General features: G+C 46.4%; 1 protein-coding gene across 1 annotated transcript in view; it reads right to left on the bottom strand.

Moving 5' to 3' along the window:
- Positions 1-8,741: 8,741 nt before the first annotated feature.
- The window catches only part of SARAF (store-operated calcium entry associated regulatory factor), a 17,588-nt gene continuing 4,643 nt past the window's right edge, over positions 8,742-21,686 (bottom strand). The window contains exons 2-6 of the mRNA XM_084759330.1: positions 19,357-19,535; positions 14,804-15,212; positions 11,719-11,857; positions 10,948-11,102; positions 8,742-9,498 (exon numbers count right to left, since the gene is read on the bottom strand). Coding sequence (XP_084615456.1) covers positions 9,473-9,498; positions 10,948-11,102; positions 11,719-11,857; positions 14,804-15,212; positions 19,357-19,535 — 908 coding nt within the window. The 3' untranslated portion in view covers positions 8,742-9,472. The remainder of the gene's footprint in view (positions 9,499-10,947; positions 11,103-11,718; positions 11,858-14,803; positions 15,213-19,356; positions 19,536-21,686) is intronic.

Here is a 21,686-nt window from a genome sequence, read left to right as displayed (position 1 = left end):
TGGCAGTTCCTCTGACAACCACATCCTGAGTCCACATTTAGACCTGGTTCTCAATGTTCTAAAAATCCAAACACAAAATAAAAGAAAATAACAAATAAAAAAACCTAAACACATACATACTGAAGATGTAAACTGTACTAGTCGGACTCCATTGCCTGGAGTGGCCATGACATAAATATGTGAACAAAACCTGTCTACATTGCTAAAAATGGGGGTGGGATTGAAAATATGGGCAGTATGTCTCAATAAAGGTATGGACAGATTAAATTATGCTATGTTCATATGATATATAGCTGTGAAAAGAATAAGCATTTGTTATGAAAAATGTCTGGATATCGTGTATTATAATCAAAGGAACTGCTTACTTCTAAGTAGAGTTCAGACACGGGAACTAGAAGACAGGATGTGCTGGGGGAGTTGAGAAACATCAAGGTTTTCTCTTTATAGCTTTCTAAATTATTTGAATGTTGTAGAAAAAAATTTTTCTATTGCTTTTACTTCTTAGGGAATACACACACACACATAGTATACTTAAAAATCACTAAACAACATAAGATCACAAATAGTTTAGTTATTTAATGTAGCCCAACAATGTGTAAACTAATGATATGATCACTCCATGGTATAGTTAAGAGGATTTTTTTTTTTTACTATAGATATGAGAGAGAGAATAGCCAAAAATATCTGGAACAGTCCAGAGCAGAGAAAAATATCAGTAGACTGAACAAGGCCAGCAGACTAGACATGGCCATGAGAGATGCAGGAGCAGAAGAGAGAGGGAGGGGGAGGGGAAGAGGAGGGGGGAGGGGGAGGGGAGAGCAAAAGACAAAGACAGAGAGAGTGTGGGCAAAACAGAAGGCGGAAGAGGGAGCCCAGCCAGCAATAGCAGGGTTATAAGGAGAATGAGAAGGCCTGACCAGCAGTTAATTAAAGCCTGCTTCAAATTTGGCTCAGAATCGTGGTGAGGGTCTGACTCTCACCGGGTGGGATTAACGCGCATTCTACTGCTAACCTTCCTGGTGGGGGCGGGGTGGGGACTGATGAGACTGTGACCTTGCTGTTATAAAAGGGTTGGGGGTGGGGAGTAGAGGAATGGCTGCGGAGGGCAGTGAGCTGTAAATTGGAACAGCCTGGCAGCTAGCATAGTGGGGGAGGAGTGGTGAAGGCACTAGGTGAGGGCTTTCTTTGGTATGCATAACAGGTACAAATTAATATGGCCTGGAGTAGCCTTCAGTTAATATGGGCCTTGATGTGTAACGAGGTGCCCTATTTGCCTGGCTGAAGCAGGAACGTGTGTGAGCTTTCATCAGCAATCCATCAGCAATCCTTCTAGAGTCCATCCTGAGCTGAGCCCAGGCTGTCATCTTGAGACATCACTGCCTTTTAGGGTGGGGCTTGGGGGGGGGCATTCCCCTTGGACCTCACATTAGAAGTGTTAAAAGTTTGTGAGACTGAATAACCCAAGACTTGACTTCTCCAAGGACAGCTTACAAGAAGGTGGCTGACGTTTTTTTGTTGTTGTTGTTGTTTTGTTTTTTAAAGCCAGTGGTGGTTGCTCTGTGGGGAGGAAGTGCTAGCCTCAAGCACCAATAAGCAATCAGTCAGGTTGGAGTAGCTATGAGGAAATGGAGGGGTGCTGGGGGCGGGGCGGGGCGTGGGCAGGGTCACCTCAGGAGACTTCTGTAGAGGAGGAGGAGGCAGTCACCACCCTAGGCTCGGATGCATTTTGAGACGTCACTAGTGTGCTAGGAGTCCCTAGTAGCTCAACACTGTGCGCAGTGGATCACGATCTTTCTGAAAGCCTTAGGAGGCACTCACGCCTCACTCACCGTTCTCTACCGACCTCCATAAGATTTACCTCAACACTGCCCACATTCATGCACCCGCAGAGAAGTCCACTTCAGTGGATTCACTGTGCCCTCGCTTACACTTTTGAATAGCAACTCACTAACTATAGCAATTATCACATGCAGCTTTAAGAAACCATTCTGCGCCCCATGTTCTGAACAGAACACTGACTCTCAATCCACAGGTGAAGGTATGAACCGCTCCGCTTTCCACCACCTCTCACCCAGCAACTTCCAAAGGGCCCAGCTGCTCACACACACTTGCTAGGTGCCATAGCTCCCTTGTTGTGTGATTTATTTCCTCCTAGGACAGGGGCTGTTTCCTCCTTAAGGGTTGTGATCCTGGTTCTATCGGCTGGAGGCAAGGAGATGCGGCAGAACGCCAGTCTTTAGAAGGAACGCCATCTTGCAAGGCATCAGCTTCCACGGTCTTGAGAAAAAGGCAAGTTTGAGCCCCCGGCCAAGGGGTGGGGCAGTGGGGTGTCTGCTATAGCAGCGAGAAAGATGTGAGAAACTGTCCCCTAACTTGGGTAAACAACCCCATTCTTTAATGCCATCCTTACCTCCCTTCACTTCTAGAGATTAAAGCTCTAATGCTGGGACAAGAGCAAGTCTGCAGCCAGGAAGAGTTCAAACAGCCGGGGAGAGAGGAATGTGATGCAACGCTATGCAATCTGTTACAGCACTGACAGTCACTTCCTGGGGAGACAGGGACACAGAAGGTTGAAATGTAGAGTCAGAGGCACATGTGTGGAGGCATGTCCACTCTGCACTTTGGACCTCTCCAAACATTTGCCAGAAGATGTACTCATTTCAGACAAGAGGAACATTTGCCTCTCACTGGTCACTGATCACTCATGGAAGTAATTTCCTGAGCGATCTCCCACTGACACAGCTGCAGAGCTTCCTCAAGTTTTGAGTTGCACCATCTGGGCTCCCAGAAGCTACTCGGCAAGCCAAATCTCACTCATGACACAAGGGTCATGTGGGTTTTTGTTTTTTGTTTTTTGTTTTTTGTTTTTTTTTTAATTCATGTTCTTACACTGGACAGGTGACCCCATGGAAAATGACCCGACTCTCTTCTAGGAATCTGAGGTCAGGATGCCCCAGCTAACTCATCCTAGCTTCTGTGCTTGTGCAAACCTTCCACTGAAGTTGCATGTCTTAATTTCTGTTAAACTGCTGGCTTGTACAAAACCTGTCACTGCCAAGTGAGACACCAGGAGGTGGCTTTTTTTGTTTTTGGTTTGGTTTGGTTTCTAATGCTCATGCCTACACCTGGGTCCTCAAATAGCTGAGTGTAGTCCCAGCTAACTGGAACAAAGACGTTCAGCTGGGTATAAACTATGTCTCAGGTGGGCTACCCATTACAGAACAACCTGAGAAGAAGCAGAGAATGGGACTTCTATAGTGAGTTGGGAAGATCGAGGCCCTGAGGAAGCAAAGTGTCCTCTAAAGAACGTTGTCACTGTGAACATGAAATGCGCTGTCCTCTGGCCAGTCTGAGTTCTTCATGCTACTCAACAAACAGGGAAAGAAAGGGTTTGTGGCCCTGGCCAGGGCGATGCATCCTAATTACCTTGGGAAAGTGTACCTGCTTCTACTCAGTCATAACAAAGGAGACTAGCCTGGAGTGGTGGCGTATGCCTTTAATCCCAGCACTCGGGAGGCAGAGGCAGGCGGATTGCTGTGAGTTCAAGGCCAGCCTGGTCTACAAAGTGAGTCCAGGACAGCCAAGGCTACACAAAGAAGCCTTGTCTCAAAAAAACCAAACCAAAATAACAAAGGAGACTATACGTTCTTGATAGTCCTTCAGGTCTCTGGTATAACCAACCTGTTATTTGCTCTCTTCTATTACAGGGGTCCCAGTAGCTTTTCTACACCTGTTTATGCCCTTTTAAGTAAATAGTTCCTTAGTTAAATCCTCAAAATTATTTTTTTTTAACCTGGGTATGGTGGCACACGCCTTTAACCCCAGCACTCGGAGGCAGAAAGAGGTGGATTCCTGAGTTCGAGGCCAGCCTGGTGTAAAAAGCAAGTTCTAGGACAGAGATGGAGAAACCCTGTCTTGTGGGGGGTGGGGGGAACCTCTGCTTTGATGTGCCACTATTTCTTGTTGCAACTCTACTTGATGTTTCATGGCCGTGACCAAAACAGAAAAAGAAACTCTTCTCCCATAAGACAATTGAATGAGAAGCACAAAATTTAAACCAAGAAAACTAGAAAAAGAAAGGAACTATCTGGAAAGATGATAGATGTCAATGGTAAGCAACCTTACTACATGTAACACATTGGCTGACAACTGTTCCAGGGCCTTCTCTTTCTGTGGACCCACGAAAACTAGCAGCTTCAGGGTCAGTAAGTACACCAGGGTAGCACTCTGTAAGGAATAAGTTGCCTCCAAGGCCTTCCAAGCAGTGTGCCTTCTCTTTTTAGAGTGGGTGGTATATGAAAGAGCCCTGTCTGTCCCTGTCTCCCCAGGAAGCAACTCAGTGCTGTAACAACACATTGCATAGCATTGTATCGCATCGCTCCCCTCCCAGATGTTTTATCTCATCCTGTTCTAGAGTTCCTGCTTTAATCTCCAGAGGTGAAAGGAGGTTAGGATGGCCATAGAGACGGGGATGGCTCACAATGTATCCTCCGAGGTAGAGGGATACTTCTGCATAGTCCATTCCACTGGACCCCTGGAAGTTCCACTAGGTAGTTCCTCTAGCGTGCAAAGGATCACGTGCACACTAGAAATGCACGCTGAGCATTGTTCACCTGGTGCACTCACAAGTCTTGAGGAAGGGAAAGGTGCTCACAAAGTGTGACTTAACTACATCACGACACAGGCCTGGAGAATGACTATCCTCCTGAGGAAAGTGAAGGTGTACTGATGTCCTTGCCAGCTGCCAGCCGCCTCTGGGAATCTGTGCTAAGAGGTAGAGAGGGAAAGCATTTGCCCTTGGCAGCTGCACACCTGATGTGCTAATGTACTGAAGCAATCAAACCACCTCCGCAATTGGAGTCACCACTGAATAGCTTGTGACTGATATTCTCAAAGACATGCTTTCTGCACAGGCCAAATGGTGAACTGAGGATGAGGAGGAGGCAGGGATCCCAACCCTGCAACCTTCCAGCCTTGGATGGTGTGACGGTTTGATTAGGACCGACCTCCATAGACTTCTGTTTGACTGCTTGGTTCCTAGGGAGGGGCACTATTAGGAGGTGTGGCTTGTTGGAGTGGGTGTGGCTTGTTGGAGGAAGTGTGTCACTGCGAAGGCAGGCTTTGAAGCTATGCCCAGTGTGACAAGTCTCCTGCTGCCTTCAGATGAAGATGTAGAACTCCTCCAGCACCATGTCTGCCTGCATGCTGCCATGTTCTCCACCAAGATGACAATGGACTAAACCTCTGACACTATCAGCCAGCCCCAGTGAAATGCTTTTCTTTGTAAGAGTTGCCTTGGTCCTAGTGTCTCTTGGCAGCAATGGAAACCCTAAAACAGATGGTGTCACTCATCCCCACAGTTCCTCCAGGAACAGGGTGTTGCTTTCAGCTTACTTGTCTTAAGAATATGATCTTACATTGGGGGAGGCTGTAAGTTTGAGATAAAGATATAAACAGGCCCACGCTCCTTTTGAAGGTGCTGGGAAAGGATCTGTCCCAGGCCTTTCTGCAAGCTCCTGGTAGCTTGCTGAGCTGTGTCACATGTTGGTTTGTGACAACATAATTCCAGTCTTTGCATGAGGCTCTGAGTGTGCATTCATGTCTATTTCCCCCACGTTATGAGTTGTAATGGTTAATTGTCAATTTGATTGGAATGAAAACTATCTGGATTAGTGAAACATACCTTGGTGGTATTTGGGTCAAGTCCTTGATGAAGTCAGAGATGATGGCATTATTGGTAGACGGTTAAAGACAAAAGGTGGGAACTTAGAGAAAGATCACCCTTAAGGGTACCTCTCACTATGGCTCCTTCCTGTGTTTTTCAGCCTCTTAGCCACCGTGATGTGAATCCCTCTGCTCTGACATGCCTTACCTGCCATGAACACCTCTGAAACCATGGGGCAAAAACTTTCCTCCTCAAAGTTATGTCAAGTACTGTCACAGAAACAGGAAAGCGAATGAACTAGGCACTGATAGCTCTTCTACTCCAGAATAAGCTAGTGCTGACTTAGTGAATCTCTTATTCTTTATAAATAAGATCATGCTTTGAGCTATGCATTTTCTGTGTTCATTTCACCACCTTCATCACTCCAACCCTATTCCTAGCAACCATTGCTCCTAGCATGTACACTGCCATCTTCCATGTAACCACAGTCCCTACAAGCTCATGGGCCCCCATATGCAGCATCCGTATGATAAATCCCTGTTGAAATACCAAGGCAGTTCTTGGAGAGACAGTTCTGTTGATTTCTGCTTTTCCTACCTTAAGAGCCCCTATTCCACAAATCAGGGAACCTATGTGGCAATTCCACCAGTTTCTCCGTATGTCTAACAAGGAATTACAGACTTGAAGAAACCACAGGATAGATATCCTATGATAGAAAATCACTGTGATGGCTCTGAGACGAAACTTCATTGCTTACCTAACTCCAACAAGCCCCTGCTCTGTAGCAAGTGCATCACAATGCTGGTTAGGAATTCATGTCTGCTCAGAGATGGTACCCAGCAGTCCTCTGAACACCTGGCTATTTCTTTTCTCAGTGCGCACTCACCTTAGTCAACAGCCATAGGTCTTTCTGGACTAGCAGGAGGAGGTTAAACCATGTGTTTGGCAAGGAAAACAGACTCCTTACTCAAGCAGATCGTTAACAGTTTGGATATGCACTGTGTTAAAGGCTCATGTGTTGAGCCTTTGTCGCAAGCCAGCAGTGTTCAAGGTCAGTGATTGCTCATACTGGCTCTGACCTCAAGAGTAAATTAATGCCTTGATGATTTGCAGTATGAAAACACTGCTGAGAGTAAGTGGAGAACAAGAGGTTGGGCTTTAGCTGGAGGAAGCATGCCACTAGGGTGCCCTCGGCCCCTCCCCCCTTCTCCTCCCTGCTCCCTGCCTATAGGTGTGATCAGCCGTGCTCCCTGCTTCCTGCCTATAGGTGTGATCAGCCGTCCTCCCTCACACCTCCTGCCATTAATAGTCCATCTTACTACTAACCTAAAGAAACAGAACCAGCTCACCACAGCCTGAGACCTGTGAAACTATGAGCCAAAAACCATCTCCCACCTTTGAACTGCTCTCCTCAGGTGTCTATCACAATGATGAAAGGGTGTCCTAACATGGGTCCTGCACCTTAGCCTCCTCCTTCTGGAAAACTAGCTCATAGCAGGGAAATGATGATCCAGAGGCCATGACTCTGCTGACTTAGGTTACACTTCTATTATTCAACCCAGAAGAACTCTTACCTAGAACATGCAATTAAGAATCTAGTAGAAGGTTCACCTTTTCCCCAGGTGTTTCATGGGTGACCAGTGAATGTCACAGGACTCTAAGACAACTTCAGCTTTGGTTCTGCCGTCTAAGACAGTTACACCATATTGGGTTTTTTGTTTTGTTTTGTTTTTTGTTTTTTGGTTTTTTGAGACAGGGTTTCTCTGTGTAGCCTTGGCTGTCCCAGACTCATTTTGTAGACCAGGCTGGCCTTGAATTTACAGCTATCCACCTGCCTCTGCCTCCCAAGTGCTGGGATTAAAGGCGTGCACCACCACTGCCAGGCACAGCAAGTGTTCTCTGGATTCTCCTGAGGTAGGTGGTCTTATATGATAAATCCATTCTAATCTGCCACACTACTGAGTACAGTGGCTCCTGGTGTACAGTCCACGCTCCCAGGCAGCACAGTTTATACCTTACGCTTTGATGCCTCCAGGAATGTGGGTCTAGTTACAGGTCTGGATGTAAAGCAGGGGGCAGGGGTGGGGGGTGGGGGCAGAAGTAGCAGGAGACTCAGCAGTGCCTCGCAGGGAGCGTCTCTGGAGACTACTACATGCCCATCAGGCAAAGGAAGGCTTTCTTCTCAGAGGCAGGGCTGTTTCTAACGGCAAGGAAGACGCTACAATTTCCCTGGCTTCACTGAGATCTTGCATCTCCCTTTCTATTTATCAGAACTGCATCCTCTCCAATCTGTGGTCTTCAACAGTAAATAAAAAGTAATCTTTGGTGGATTGGGAGACTTGGAGATTTAATTTTACAATCTGCCTCCACCCTTTTTTTAAAAAAGCAGAGGCCTTCATCCACTGCAAATCTTTTTAGAAGTGTGTGTGAGAGAGAGAGAGAGAGAGAGAGAGAGAGAGAGAGAGAGAGAGAGAGAGAGAGAGAGAGAGAGAGAGAGCCTGCTACATGTGTATTATACTCCCAGGTCAAATCGGGAGCAGGTTAGAAGCAGCAAATGTGAGCTGCACAAGACAGGTAATAGGAATCAAGTTAACGACTGAACTACCTCACAGCCCCCTAAGTTTCTGTTTTGTTAGAGACAGGGTCTCTCACTGTATAACCGTGGCTGGCTTCAAACTCAAAGGGCTCTGCCAGCCTCTTCCTCCTAAATGCTGGGATTAAAGGTGTGTACTACTACTCTTAGCCTAAGTTTTGTCTTCTTTCTCCAATTTAAAAAATTGTAAGTGTGTGTGTGTACGTGTGCGCACACAGCATGTGAGTGCAGGTGCCCTTGGAGACCAGACACAACCACTCCCCCTGGAAGTAGAGTAGAGGCAGTGTGAGCTGCCTGACATGGGTACTAGGATCTAAACTCAGGTCATCTAGAGGAGGAATGCAAGCTCTTAAGCGCTGCGCCATCACTGCCCCAGAAGTTATTTTGAAAATGGTTACTAAGCAGCAGGTGCCTGGTGTGAGAAAAGGAAACCACACAAGAATCATGCCATGGCTAGTATAAAGAACATGGAAACCGCCTGGGTTTTTTTGGTTTTGTTTTCTTTTTAATTTACTGTCATATTAATGTAAGGCTGAAATAGACTGTTACAACGACATCTGAGAGTTTAAGACTTCACAAGAACTGCATGCTTTGCTACTGAGAGACTGTTGAAGCATCTGAATGTTACCACCTGAAACCTGGGCACTCTAGTGATTTCCACCCATTCCATGAGCGGTCATTTACTTCCTCATTTTCAACCCTTTCCTGCGAAAGGTTAAGATGACTCACCAGATGCTAGTCCCCACAGGAGGGGTCCAAGCTCTGAAGATCAAGCGATTGGAACCACAAATCAGCGTAACTAGTAGTCCAATGCTGGGCTTACGTGTTTGAAAGAACAAGAAACACCAAATGCTTTAATACCAAATAGAGGATTATTGTGTCTATGAGGGAATGGCTCATCAACTAAGGCCACCCAGTTCGAGCTCAGTCTCAGGACGATGCTGCCTTAGATGCTCCCTCTGGCACCACAGGCTTTAGAAATCAGCAGGACAATTTCGGTGTTTCACAGTAGCATCACTTCTGTGCATTATTACACTAACATACCAAACGAAAGCACTTGGTCACCTACAAGTCTTGGCCACAAACAACAGGACATGAACAGCTATACAAGGACAAACACCACACGACTTTTGGATATTCCCATCATCCAGGTGTTAAAGAGACGATGACAAATTAGAAACTCTGCATCCAGTGGGTGCTTCCAACTTTCTGTTTTATCGTCTTCTGGTGCCACCATATCCTAGGATGAGAAAAATAGTGTCTTAGCTGTTTAAAATATATGAAAGTTGCTTATAAAGTTTCAGAAATTATACACGTTTCTTGTCAGCAAACAAGAAAGCTATGAGGGAAAGCTACAAGGCACCACAGGTGGAACAGGACGGTGTGGACGAGGCAGAGCCTCTCAGTCAGCAAGGCTCATAACCTCACACACTCTTGCTGTTAGGAAACCAAGGCAGCACTCGCTCCCCTGTGAGCTAACAAGGAAGCAGTATGCCACCGTGAGACTAATAACCACAAACATGCAGAGAGGGCAATGGACCACAGGCCGTGGTCTCACTCACAACTCAAACTCAGGGCTGAACAGAAGAAATGGGGGAGGGGGGTTAACGGTTTTAATGTGTTACTCAACTACCACCCACCATCACCCCACATACACCGTAACAAACAGGCTATCGTAGCTTAGAGCTTATCTGTCGGTGCAGCATGATGGACCTCTGTCGCTGCTGAAACACAGCTGCCCCTCCCTATCTGTGGGTTCCACATCCACGGACCCAATCAACTAAAGTTTGAATATATTTTTTAAAGATGCATCTGTAGTGCATACCCACCGTTTTCCTTGTCACTCTGTAAACATCACAGTGCAACAACTACATACATAATGTGTGCACTGTAATCCAGACACACAGAACATCTGGGAGAGCATACTGTACTAGTGGTATGCAAACACCATGCCATCTTTATGTAAGGGACATGAACATCCATAGGTTTTTGTACACCTGGATCCAGGAAGCAATACCATGCCCATTTGGCGGGACGGCTGCATCTGACAATAGAATTGCTGGGCCCCAGGAATGTTCAGGCTCAAGTTTAGTAGGTAAGAAGTGATTATGTCATTTATATCCAAACCAGCACTAAGAACTGTACTTTTACACTTTTAAGCAATTTATACATGTTCCTATCAATTTCATGACCTATTTCTTCATTGTTCTGTGTCTTCCTTCTGAAGAAAGGGAAACACTCAGGGGCGACATCTGCCTTGTTTCTCACTACCTCTAACAGCGGTTTTTTACATTAAATCTTTGCTTTCTATAAGACACCCTCTTCACTCTTTACAGTAAATATTATAATCATACTGCTGACACTTTTTCAAGTGTAACCCAATATGTTTTTATAATTCTATTGAATTTGAAAGGCAGACATTGATGGCCCTGGCTTGGAGCTTAAAGGATTCTGAAGCTAACCATTCGGAGACACTTCCGTCCAGGAAGGTTCATTTCAAGGCCACTTCAGGAAATATTTAAAGTGTGAAGAACAATGAATCTGAACTCCGCTTCAGACTCAGCTATCTGTGCAACTGTCACGTTTGGAGGGCACAATGAATAAAACCATGACTATTCATACATGGGCATCTTGGGTTCTGAAACTGCTTAGGGACCTCCTGCTACACAGCAGGAGCATCTGCTTTTACCTGATGCTGTTCTGGTTCTTGAGTCTGCATTTGAGGATGCAGAATAGCTCCCTGCGCCTCCGCCCAGTGGTGAGTAGGCCCGACTATTCCAGGTGCCAGTGTATGAAGGAGGGTAGGACGGGTAGTACCACGAGTCTGAGAAGGGGGTCGCCGCCCTTAAAGACAGAAAAGTGAGTTAGGCATCTTTTCTTCTGAAGACAATTTTTAACTACTCTGTAAGTCATCAGAAAACAGCATCTTTAGCCAATATTTTTCCTGAATGCTCTGATATGTGAGGGGTACCATGACACAGATGCTGTGTCTACTTCTGTCAGTTATAACTGTTATGGGAACAGAAAGTGGCAGGAAGCAAGTATTCCTTCTTCCTGGATTCCCATCCAAAGTCTGAGATCAGAGACTGTAAAACTCGAGACATTCCAAACGCAGCCCCAAGCTCTTTCCCACGCCTCCTCTATCAGCCCCTAGCTGGACGGCCAATGTCCCCTCCCAATGCCTGTGTCCTCCTCTGTCTTCTTCTCACTTGCTCAGATGTCAGGTAGACAGTCGTTCTCCTGTCTCTTAGGATAGCAGGGGAAAGAAGACAATGAAGGAAAATAATGGACATAATTCTGAGCAAAGCAAACCAAAGCCCGGTGCCTTCCCCTCTATGCAACAGTCATAGTCAATAGAACAAGGTCGCCATCATTTGTTCCCCTTACAACCACATTCAAATGCAGCAAAGCAAGGGCATCCTAGAGGAGCTGGGGCAAAGAAAACAAGTGCACAGCTTACCTGTTGCTGCCAAATAAGTATCCTAGCAACCCTCCAGCACCCAGGCCGGTCCAGAACCCTGGCCCCGAACCGTCACAGCCTTGGCCTGCAAACGCGCTCCCAAAGCCAGAAGGTGCACCATGGCCAGTATGCTGTGGTCCTTAAAATAAGATGCACATTATTAGATTAACACATGGCATTTTATTAGTTCATCTGTACAGTACTTCTTACTAACCATGCTCAGCCCTCAACTCATGAACAAGCTAAATTCCAAAGGGGTATTTACAGAATATTGGCTTGTAACTCAGAAACACATTCCCTACAAGCAGAGAGGGAGAGAGGTTGTTAGGACTTGCAAGGACGGTTCTCCTACAGGAGTATCTCCCTTGCTCGAGGTCAGCTTTAGATGAGGACTCTCTCAGGGTCTCCCTTCCTGTGCTGTGAAGCTCTGGAAGAACCCCAGGTTAACTGCACCTGCCGCTACTGGAAAAGGGTGCCTGCCACTTGTCAATCAGGATGTCAGACTACAACCATCTGCTTGGAGGAGACTGTAAACATGCACACACCTAGGAAAGCATGCTAATATGACCTACACCTGGGAAACAGTAACGCCTGCTGTTGCCTCCATGTAACCACCACCTACATCAATAGTTACTTTAGCACCTTGCACAGCAAACCCACAGCACGCTCTCTGAGAGCAACAGTACTCAGGCCTCCTATACTTGAACTCTGCATTCTGTGATCAGCACACTTGGTGCCCACAGAAGTCAGAAGACATCGCATATACTCCTGAGACTAGTTTTGTTTGTTGTGTTTTTGTTGTTGTTTTTTCAAGATAGGGCTCCTCTGTGTAGCCTTGGCTGTCCTGGACTCTTTGTAGACCAGGCTGGCCTCAAACAGAGACTTTGCCTCCTGAGTGCTAGGATTACTGTGCCACCGCACACTGCCCACAGAAATTCTTAATTTAAATAAATTCTAGTTTACCTATCTTTCCTTTTCCAGCTAGTACTCTTCGTTATATTAAAAAATCTTTATCTAGCCAGGTGTGGTGGTGCACGCCTTTAATCTCAGCACTCGGGAGGCAGAGGCAGGAGGATCTCTGTGAGTTCCAGGCCAGCCTGCTCTACAAAGAGAGCTCAAAGAAAAACCCTGTCTAAAAAAAGAATCTTTATCTAGCCAGGTGTACTGGCACACACCTTTTCCCAGCAGTTGGGAGGCAGAGGCAGATGGATTTCTGTGAGTTTGCCAGCCTGGTCTATAAAGCAAATTCCAGGATAGCGAGGGATACATAGTGAGACCCTGCCTCAAACACCACACACACACACACACACACACACACACACACTGGGGTGAGGGGCAGGGGGCGGGGACTTTACCTATAATCTCCTATTTCATTCTAGTAAGTTGTTTTACTCTTTATGTTAAGTTCCACAATACTTACTGAGTGAATTGTGTATGGAATGAAGTAGAAGTCAAAAGAATGAGTATTAACAAACCTGACTGCATATTCCAGCTAAAATGGTGACCTACAATTTACCGGGAATCTTTAGTAACAGTAATTGTACTCTTAGACACGGAGCAGCAGCCAGTGACCCGGCTCGGCTGCTAAGGTGCTAGGCTGCCCTGACATTGAGTTCAGGCCCAACATAAAACCCAGATAAAGGTGCAAGGAGAGGCGCATCCAGAGTCCACAGTTAATCCTCCGACCTCCACACCAGCCCCGTGGCACATACCCCACACCCACACAGGACACAGTTATCCTCCGACCTCCACACCAGCCCCGTGGCACATACCCCACACCCACACAGGACACAGTTATCCTCCGACCTCCACACCAGCCCCGTGGCACATACCCCACACCCACACAGGACACAGTTATCCTCCGACCTCCACACCAGCCCCGTGGCACATACCCCACACCCACACAGGACACAGTTATCCTCCGACCTCCACACCAGCCCCGTGGCACATACCCCACACCCACACAGGACACAGTTATCCTCCGACCTCCACACCAGCCCCGTGGCACATACCCCACACCCACACAGGACACAGTTATCCTCCGACCTCCACACCAGCCCCGTGGCACATACCCCACACCCACACAGGACACAGTTATCCTCCGACCTCCACACCAGCCCCGTGGCACATACCCCACACCCACACATAACACAGTTATCCTCCGACCTCCACACCAGCCCCGTGGCACATACCCCACACCCACACAGGACACAGTTATCCTCCGACCTCCACACCAGCCCCGTGGCACATACCCCACACCCACACATGACACAGTTATCCTCCGACCTCCACACCAGCCCCATGGCACATACCCCACACCCACACAGGACACAGTTATCCTCCGACCTCCACACCAGCCCCATGGCACATACCCCACACCCACACAGGACACAGTTATCCTCCGACCTCCACACCAGCCCATGGCACATACCCCACACCCACACATAACACAGTTATCCTCCGACCTCCACACCAGCCCCGTGGCACATACCCCACACCCACACATAACACAGTTATCCTCCGACCTCCACACCAGCCCCGTGGCACATACCCCACACCCACACATAACGCACACAGATGATAATATATACTTTTAACTTTTTCTTTAAAAAAAGAAGGGCTGGAAAGGTAGCTCGATGACTAAGAGCACTTCTCTTCCAGAGGACCCAAGTTTGGTTTCTAGGACCTATATCAAACAGCTAAATAAAACCATCTGTAAGCCAGGAGGTGGTGGCGCAGGCTTTAATCCCAGCACTCAGGAGGCAGAGGTAGGTGGGTCTCTGTGAGTTCCAGGACAGCCTGGTGTACAGAGTTCCAGGACAGTCAAGGCTACACAGAGAAACCCTGTCTCGAAAAAACAATAAATAATAAACAAACAAACAAACCACCTGTAACTCTAGTCCCAAGGCTCTGACACCTACTTCTGCCCTTCATGGAGTACAAAGATTTTTAAATCTTTTTTGAAAGAAGGGAAGTTTTTTCAGTCCAGTAAGAAGACAGAGGTTTTGCTTCCAGATGCGATTAGTGTCTTCTTCAGAACAGGCGCACATGCACCCCACCTCCCGCCCTGAGCAGGGAAGCATACCTGTGAACTCAGACTTAAAGCCCGGGGGAGGTGCTCCTGCCGCATTGGTAAACCTCGGATAGCGCTGGGAATATGGCGGGTACTCGGAATACGGTGGAGGAGAACCCTGGCCATCACTGAGGAACAGCTTATAAACCACAAAGGCGAGAGCAAGCAGGACCCCAATGGTAACCAGTCCACCAGCGCCACAGGAATCCGAGGAGTACAACTTGTGGTAATAATCAGAGAAGCCTTGGTGCTTCCCAGACTCCTTCAGTTTCTTCAGGCCCAGTTCTGTGTAATCTAAGTTGTACTCCAAGCCGCAGGAACCTCTGAGCACGTACTGGTCTTCAGAGGACTCGTAGCCTTCACAGCTCACCACAGTTTTACCAAATTTGTATGCAATATCCAAATCGGTCTTACATTCCCACTGAAAGAAAAACAGTCTCTCAGAACTGAAAGATTCTTTTCCTTCAATATATATCTCATGGATTATTTAGCTATCACAAAACTGCAATGAAAGAAAAGAATGATCCACAAAATTCAACACAATGACAGCGTGTGGAGGAGACAAAACCAGTGGTTCTCTTAGCATCCTACGGTGTGGTGGTAGGCACAGGAGCAATCACTTTGTCGTTTCTCCTTACTCCCCAGATGTATTACACATTGTCTGTACACGTGGTTTGACTAGCTATGGCCCCATAGACTCATGGGTATGAATCCTTGGCCCATAGGGAGTGGCACAATTAGGAGGCGTGGCCTTGTTGGAGGAAGTGGGTCACTGTGGGGGCGGGCTTTGAGGTCACCCATGCTCCAGATGTACTACTCAGTGTGGCACATAGTCTCTGCTGCCTTCGGATCCACATGTAGAACTCTCAGCTCCCTCTCCAGCACCATGTCTGCCTGCGTGCTGCCATGCTTCCCACCGTGATGATAATGGACTAAACACAGAACTATAAAATATCCATGATGTTTGCAAAACTAAGTGGAGTCAGTGCATTGTATTTATATATTATATATGCATATATATCATAATAATAAAGAAAAAACCATGAGTTTAAGGGGAGTGTGTGAGAGGAGTTAGAGCAAGAAAAAGAAAGGGGGAAGTGGTGTAAATACAGTCAAAATGGCTTTTAAATCAGCATCAGATATATAAGATCTAACAGCTGCATACAGCAGGCCACCTTCTGAAAAACAAAACTTTCCACATACATTTTCTAAAAACCATGGACGGACTTTACAGGGCCTAATCCTACATAATCTCCTTTAGCTTTTTTTAAACAGTATTGTGAAAATTGCAAAAAGAATCCATAATGCTTACATGTGGGGAGCTGCCCTTAGCGGCTTTTGGCTTAAAACAACCTTGTCTGTAGACTCCATTTTCTATACCTCTGCCTGGCACGTAGCAGGCTGAGGGCAGCCCAGGCCACTCCACCCAGACCCGGGGACCTGCTGCCTGACACGTAGCGGGCTCCTCTGGATCCTGGGAGGCTGCTTGCTTATCTTGCTTCCGAAGCTGCGTTCCCTCAGAGCTCACTCCCTAATCTTGGAGTTCTTCCTACCAAGGACGGATGGCTGGATATCTGCCGTTAGGTTCCCACAGCAACCCTGCCCTTGCCCTAGATACTGCCTATATAAACCCTGTAAGAATTTTCAATAAGCGGGGCTTGATCAGAATTCAGACTTGCCCTCATTGCTTCATGTCTCCTGTCTGTTTGAAGACCCCATGGGCTGGGACACTTACATTTTACCAAAGAGAGAGAGAGACAGAAACAGAAACAGAAACAAAGAGATCCAGAGAAAGGTGTATTTGCCAGACACAACGACCCGAATTTACAATGCCAACACTGTACAGCGCTGCAACAGGAGGCTGGAGTCTAAGACCAGCCAAGGCTGCACACCAACTTCCTGACCAGCCAGAGAACAGAGCAAAATCTCACTTCAGACTACACAAACTGAGACTGGAGTACAGCTCGGGGACTGGCATGTACAGCATCTAGGGTCTGAGCTCCGGCACCACCAAAAACTAAGCACGCAAGCAGGCCAAGTTTAAACTCTGTAATTTTTGCTGAATAGATAAACTGCTTCCCTCATAATGTTTAGAGGTACAAGCTGGGACACTGTCACAGATTCTACTGCCTTTTGTCAGGTTTTATCCAAATTATTCTTCTCTTTCAAGGTCAGGTGCACTGCTGTACTGTTTATAATAAGCAGCCTCGCTGAGTGTGATTCACATACAATTCATGTAGTTGTACAACCATTACTATAACCGATCTTAAAATCTAATCATTATCCCCAAACCCACGAGCAGCTGCCCACTTCCCCTCCCAGCTTCCTGCCCTGACTGCCTGCTTTACCTACTCCTACTCAGTCGTGTCTTGTGAGGACCATCACTGACACGTAGGTCCCTGCAACTGCCGTCTTTCCTTTAGAAGAACGTTTCCAAGGGCCACCATGTTGCAGCATCAATCTGCATTTTGCTCTTTTTTAACGACTAAACAACACTCCACCTTATAAATGGACTACACGTATTCATTAGGGCTGTTTCTATGTTTTAGCTATTTGAGTATTCCTGCATATACTTGTCTAGTTTTTCGAAAGACAAATGTCTTCAGTTCTCTTGGATATATTCCTAGGAGTGAAATGATTTGGGCATCTTTCTTTTTCTCTGTGGTGTCTCTCTCTGTCTCCAGCCCCCACCCACCCAGCCTCTCTCTCTCTCTCTCTTTCTTCTCTCTCTCTCTCTCTCTCTCTCTCTCTCTCTCTCTCTCTCTCTCTCTCTCTTCCTCTCTCCCTCCCTCCCTCCTTCCCTGCCTGCCTCCCTCCCTGCCCAACTCTGTTGTTTCGGTTTTTTGTGATTTTTTGAGACAGGGTTTCATTGTATAGTTCTGGCTCTCCTGGAACTCACTATGTAGACAAAGCTGAACTGCCTGTCTTTGCCTCCTGAGTGCTGAGATTAAAGGCATGGACCACTATGTCCAACTTTGAAACATCTTTCTTGATTTCTTTCAAGACCAAATGTTTTCTACTCACACAATATGCATTTTGTTGTTGTTGTTGTTACTAAAATTATGTATTAATTTTATTTGGAAAAGGATTTCTGAATTTTCTGGTTTAAGTAAACAGAACAAGTTGAATCTACAACAGTATACACTAGAGTGGTTTCTGAGTACTTCACTGCAATTTAAATTTCTGCAATTAAGCATGGGCCCACACTTTACTATTCCTTCTAACATAGCACCTGTGTGTTAGTTCCCGCGATGATCCACTAGGCCACTCCTAGGTTGCTTAGCAAACTGACATCATCACCTGCAGCTGCCAAGTGTGTGCTCACTTCAGCTGAGCACCAGATATATAGGGCCAACCTGTCACTGTGCTCTCTTCTCCCTATGTCTGCTCCTCTGATTCTCTGTCTGTCGCCCTCCCACTTTGTACATTCGCCTCCCTCATGAGTCATTCAGTCTGTATCTTCTCCCTCTCTCCCTTGCCCTACTCACAATAAGCTTCCTTGTACTACACGTGTTGTGCAGCATGTAATTTATTTATTATAACACTCTGTCTCCTCTGAGTCTTCACCAATGCCCCCAACCAGAAAAGTTTCACACCACTTTGTTGGTATATATACAATTCAAGTATTTATTGTCTCTCTCCTACTAGATGAGTTTCTTGACATCTATTCATGTGGTATATGACACATTTAATATATGCTCAACATTAACACCCCCACCATGACTGTAAAAGTAATTTAGAATGGATGTGAGATGTCTGCATTAGCCAGGAGATTCTAATTAAGTAATAATGGGGAAGGAGGGCTGTGAAACCATTACCACCAGCAAATATAAACTTGAGCTTAAGTGTTAATCCAAACACTTAAGAAGGAGAAACAGAGAGATTACTCTGAGTTCGAGGTCAGCCTGGTCTACACAACCAATTCCAAGCCACTAGACCTATACAGTGAGACCCTGTCTAAAAAGCAAAACAACAAAAGGTTTTTATTAAGCGAGAATATTAGGAGGTTTTTTTTTTTCAAAAATTGATGTCTCAATAAATAGTTTATTGGATTAAAATTTGCTGTGTATCAGTTTTCTCCAAGATAAAACCTCCATCCAGCAGGAAGCTCACTGAGACACAGGCTTAGGTCCTAACTAGAGGTGACACACTCCATCCTGCAGGAAGCTCATTAAGCTCTGAAAGTAAACAACTAGGCCTGTCCTCGTGTCTACACAAGCAGTAAAGACTGCTAACAGAGCATCTCAACCAGCTGAGCTGCCTGGAAGAGCACTCGCCCACCTGTCCAGCTGCCTGTGGGTTGTGTGGTAAGCTAGGGTTTCCAGCTGCCAGGAACTACGGCCCATGCTGGGGTGGGCTTTTGATGATGCAGTGGTCTGCTCCTGCTAAGTAACCCCTCACCCAAACTCCTGTAGGTCACCCCTCAGACTCACTGGTTCGCCAGCTTGGATGTTAGTGGTGTCCTTACAGTCCCTATCTGGGCAAGTTGGTGTTTGCTCATGTCTCCCAAGGAACAGTGTCAGACAACATAATTCCCTTTCAACTGTTGCCTCGGCAGCTCTTACCTGGACGTCGTAACCATCCCAGCCTTTGTTCTGGCACTGGATCACTTTGGGGGTATAGGCATCACAACCAGCTGTGCCTCCAACACACTTCAACTGTGGAATAGGGTCCAGCCTCCGGGAGGTGGTGTAGCGGTCGTAGTGGAGCGTGAGAGCTTTCACATCCCGCAACAGTATTCTGTCTGGAGTGAGAACACGCCGTCAAAGTGCGTACCTCCAACTAAAACAGGCAGACTCACATGTGGTGGTTCCTCTGGAGCGACCATGTATTCTAATGTTAATTACTTCACCCACACTATTGCTGGGTTTTTGTTTTGTTTGGAGGCACCGCCGTACTGCCTCCCTATTCTTATAGTGTATCCTGCACTGCACAGCATCTAAAATAGGAAAACTGGAACTTATGCATCAAACTAAACAACTGGAAAAAAAACATTTCACAGAAAATGGAAATTACCAAGTGCTCAGCTTTATGCAAACCTTGAGAAAAGGTGAACTGTTACTACACACTAGTGTTACACACAGAAAGGTCACAGACGGACTCAGGAGTGAGACACATGCAGAGGAGTAATCAGCACAGATCAGCATGTGGTGCGCGGAGCTCATCAAAGAGCCACAGAGAAGCAAAGGGCATGAGGCCCTCTCCACAAGTGGAGGCTGGCGCCTGCTTACCTCAAAACTCTGAGAGGTGGGAAGGTACAGGCAGCAGGCCCCTTCCTCCATCTCTGAGAGGTGGGAAGGTACAGGTAGCAGGCCCCTTTCTCCATCTCTGAGAGGTGGGAAGGTACAGGCAGCAGGCCCCTTCCTCCATCTCTGAGAGGTGGGAAGGTACAGGCACTTGGTCAAAAAGGGGGCAATCTCAAGGCACACAACAGTCATCAGCTAACAGGTTGGGAAATGTGGGAAAGGGTCTATGCGAGAAGACCACAAGCATTGCCTCTTTAAAGGACCAGCCCATGACAGCAACAATTTCTTACCATCAGGGACTTTAAATCCCTGTCTTGACCAAATCAACATGCCAGCTATTTTGACCTGTCTACACAAGTATCCCTTTATGCCAGCAAGATGCATGGCTCCCTGAGAGCTGCTCACGTGGAAGCAGATGTGAGATGAAGTCATCTTACAAAAATGGGGGGGCTGGTAGTCATGCAGACTACCTCTGACCACACATCTCTTCTGGTGAACAGCAGGGCTCATGGTTATAGCTTTCAAAGTTCAGCTTCAGTAAGATGAAAAGTGGAGGGAAGAGGCTCCAGAATTTCATCTGACTGCAGACATAGAGATGGAAAGCTGACTGTGCTCCACAGACAGCCTGTGAGCCTAAACAGTGGTGGCTCTGTGTCCTCATCACCCTGGCGGTTCCTTCTACAGGGACCTGACCTGACTAAATGCAGTCAACAGTCTCATCCCAACACTTAGGAGGCAGAAGCAGGAGGATCAGGAGTTCAAGGCCAAGGTCTGTTACACACTGAGCTCAAGAACAGCCTAGGCCACATGAGACCTTGTTTCAAAAAAAACAAAGGCAGGAGTTTTAAATTTTTATTTGTGTATGTTTTTGAGTATGCAGCAGTACCATGTCACGAGGTCAGAGGACAGTCTGTGGACACTGTTCCCTCCTCCACCATGTGGGTCCCAGGGATCAGAACTTAAGTCACCAGGCTTGGAGCAAGCACCTTCCCCCCCTGAGCCATCCTGCTGGTCTACAAACAGTTTTGCTTGTCTGATTGGTTGGTTTTTCAAAACAGTGTTTCTCTGTGTAACAGCCCTGGCTATCCTGGACTTACTATGTAGACCAGGCAGGCCTCGAACTCACAGAGATCCACCTACCTTTGCCTCCAGAGGGCTGGAATTAAAGGTGTGGGCCACCATACACAGTCCCTACAGTTTAAGTAGATTTTTGGTTGCAAAACGTGGTTCATCCTCTTTATATAAATCACAAAACTCTCAAAAGCATAAAAGAAAATAAAAGCAGAACATTCAGTATCAACATCACCTCTTTTTCAACTTCTGGAAACTATTATTTGTTCTCATTTATAAATAAATTATACTCTATTTTAAAAACAAGTTAGAAGATGAAATCATGAAAATTATGGAAATGAAATCATGATACTCAGTAAATATAAAAAATTTACTCACTGCTGAAGTGGCAATCAATTACTTCCCTACTTTAAAAATAGTTATTAAAGATTAAAATTTTAACACACAGTCTGATTTCCCAGCAGGAATGTAATCATAAACAGCCTCTGCTGATAGGAGAGAGCTCTACGTCAGCCGTTATAATGCTAATAATTAAAACCCACAGAATCAGAAAACTTATCACTTTCATTTTCCAGCCC

Source organism: Acomys minous (genome assembly GCF_964271855.1).
Source record: "Acomys minous genome assembly, chromosome: 15".
Taxonomy (NCBI): domain Eukaryota; kingdom Metazoa; phylum Chordata; class Mammalia; order Rodentia; family Muridae; genus Acomys; species Acomys minous.
This window is presented reverse-complemented; position numbering and strand designations above follow the sequence as displayed.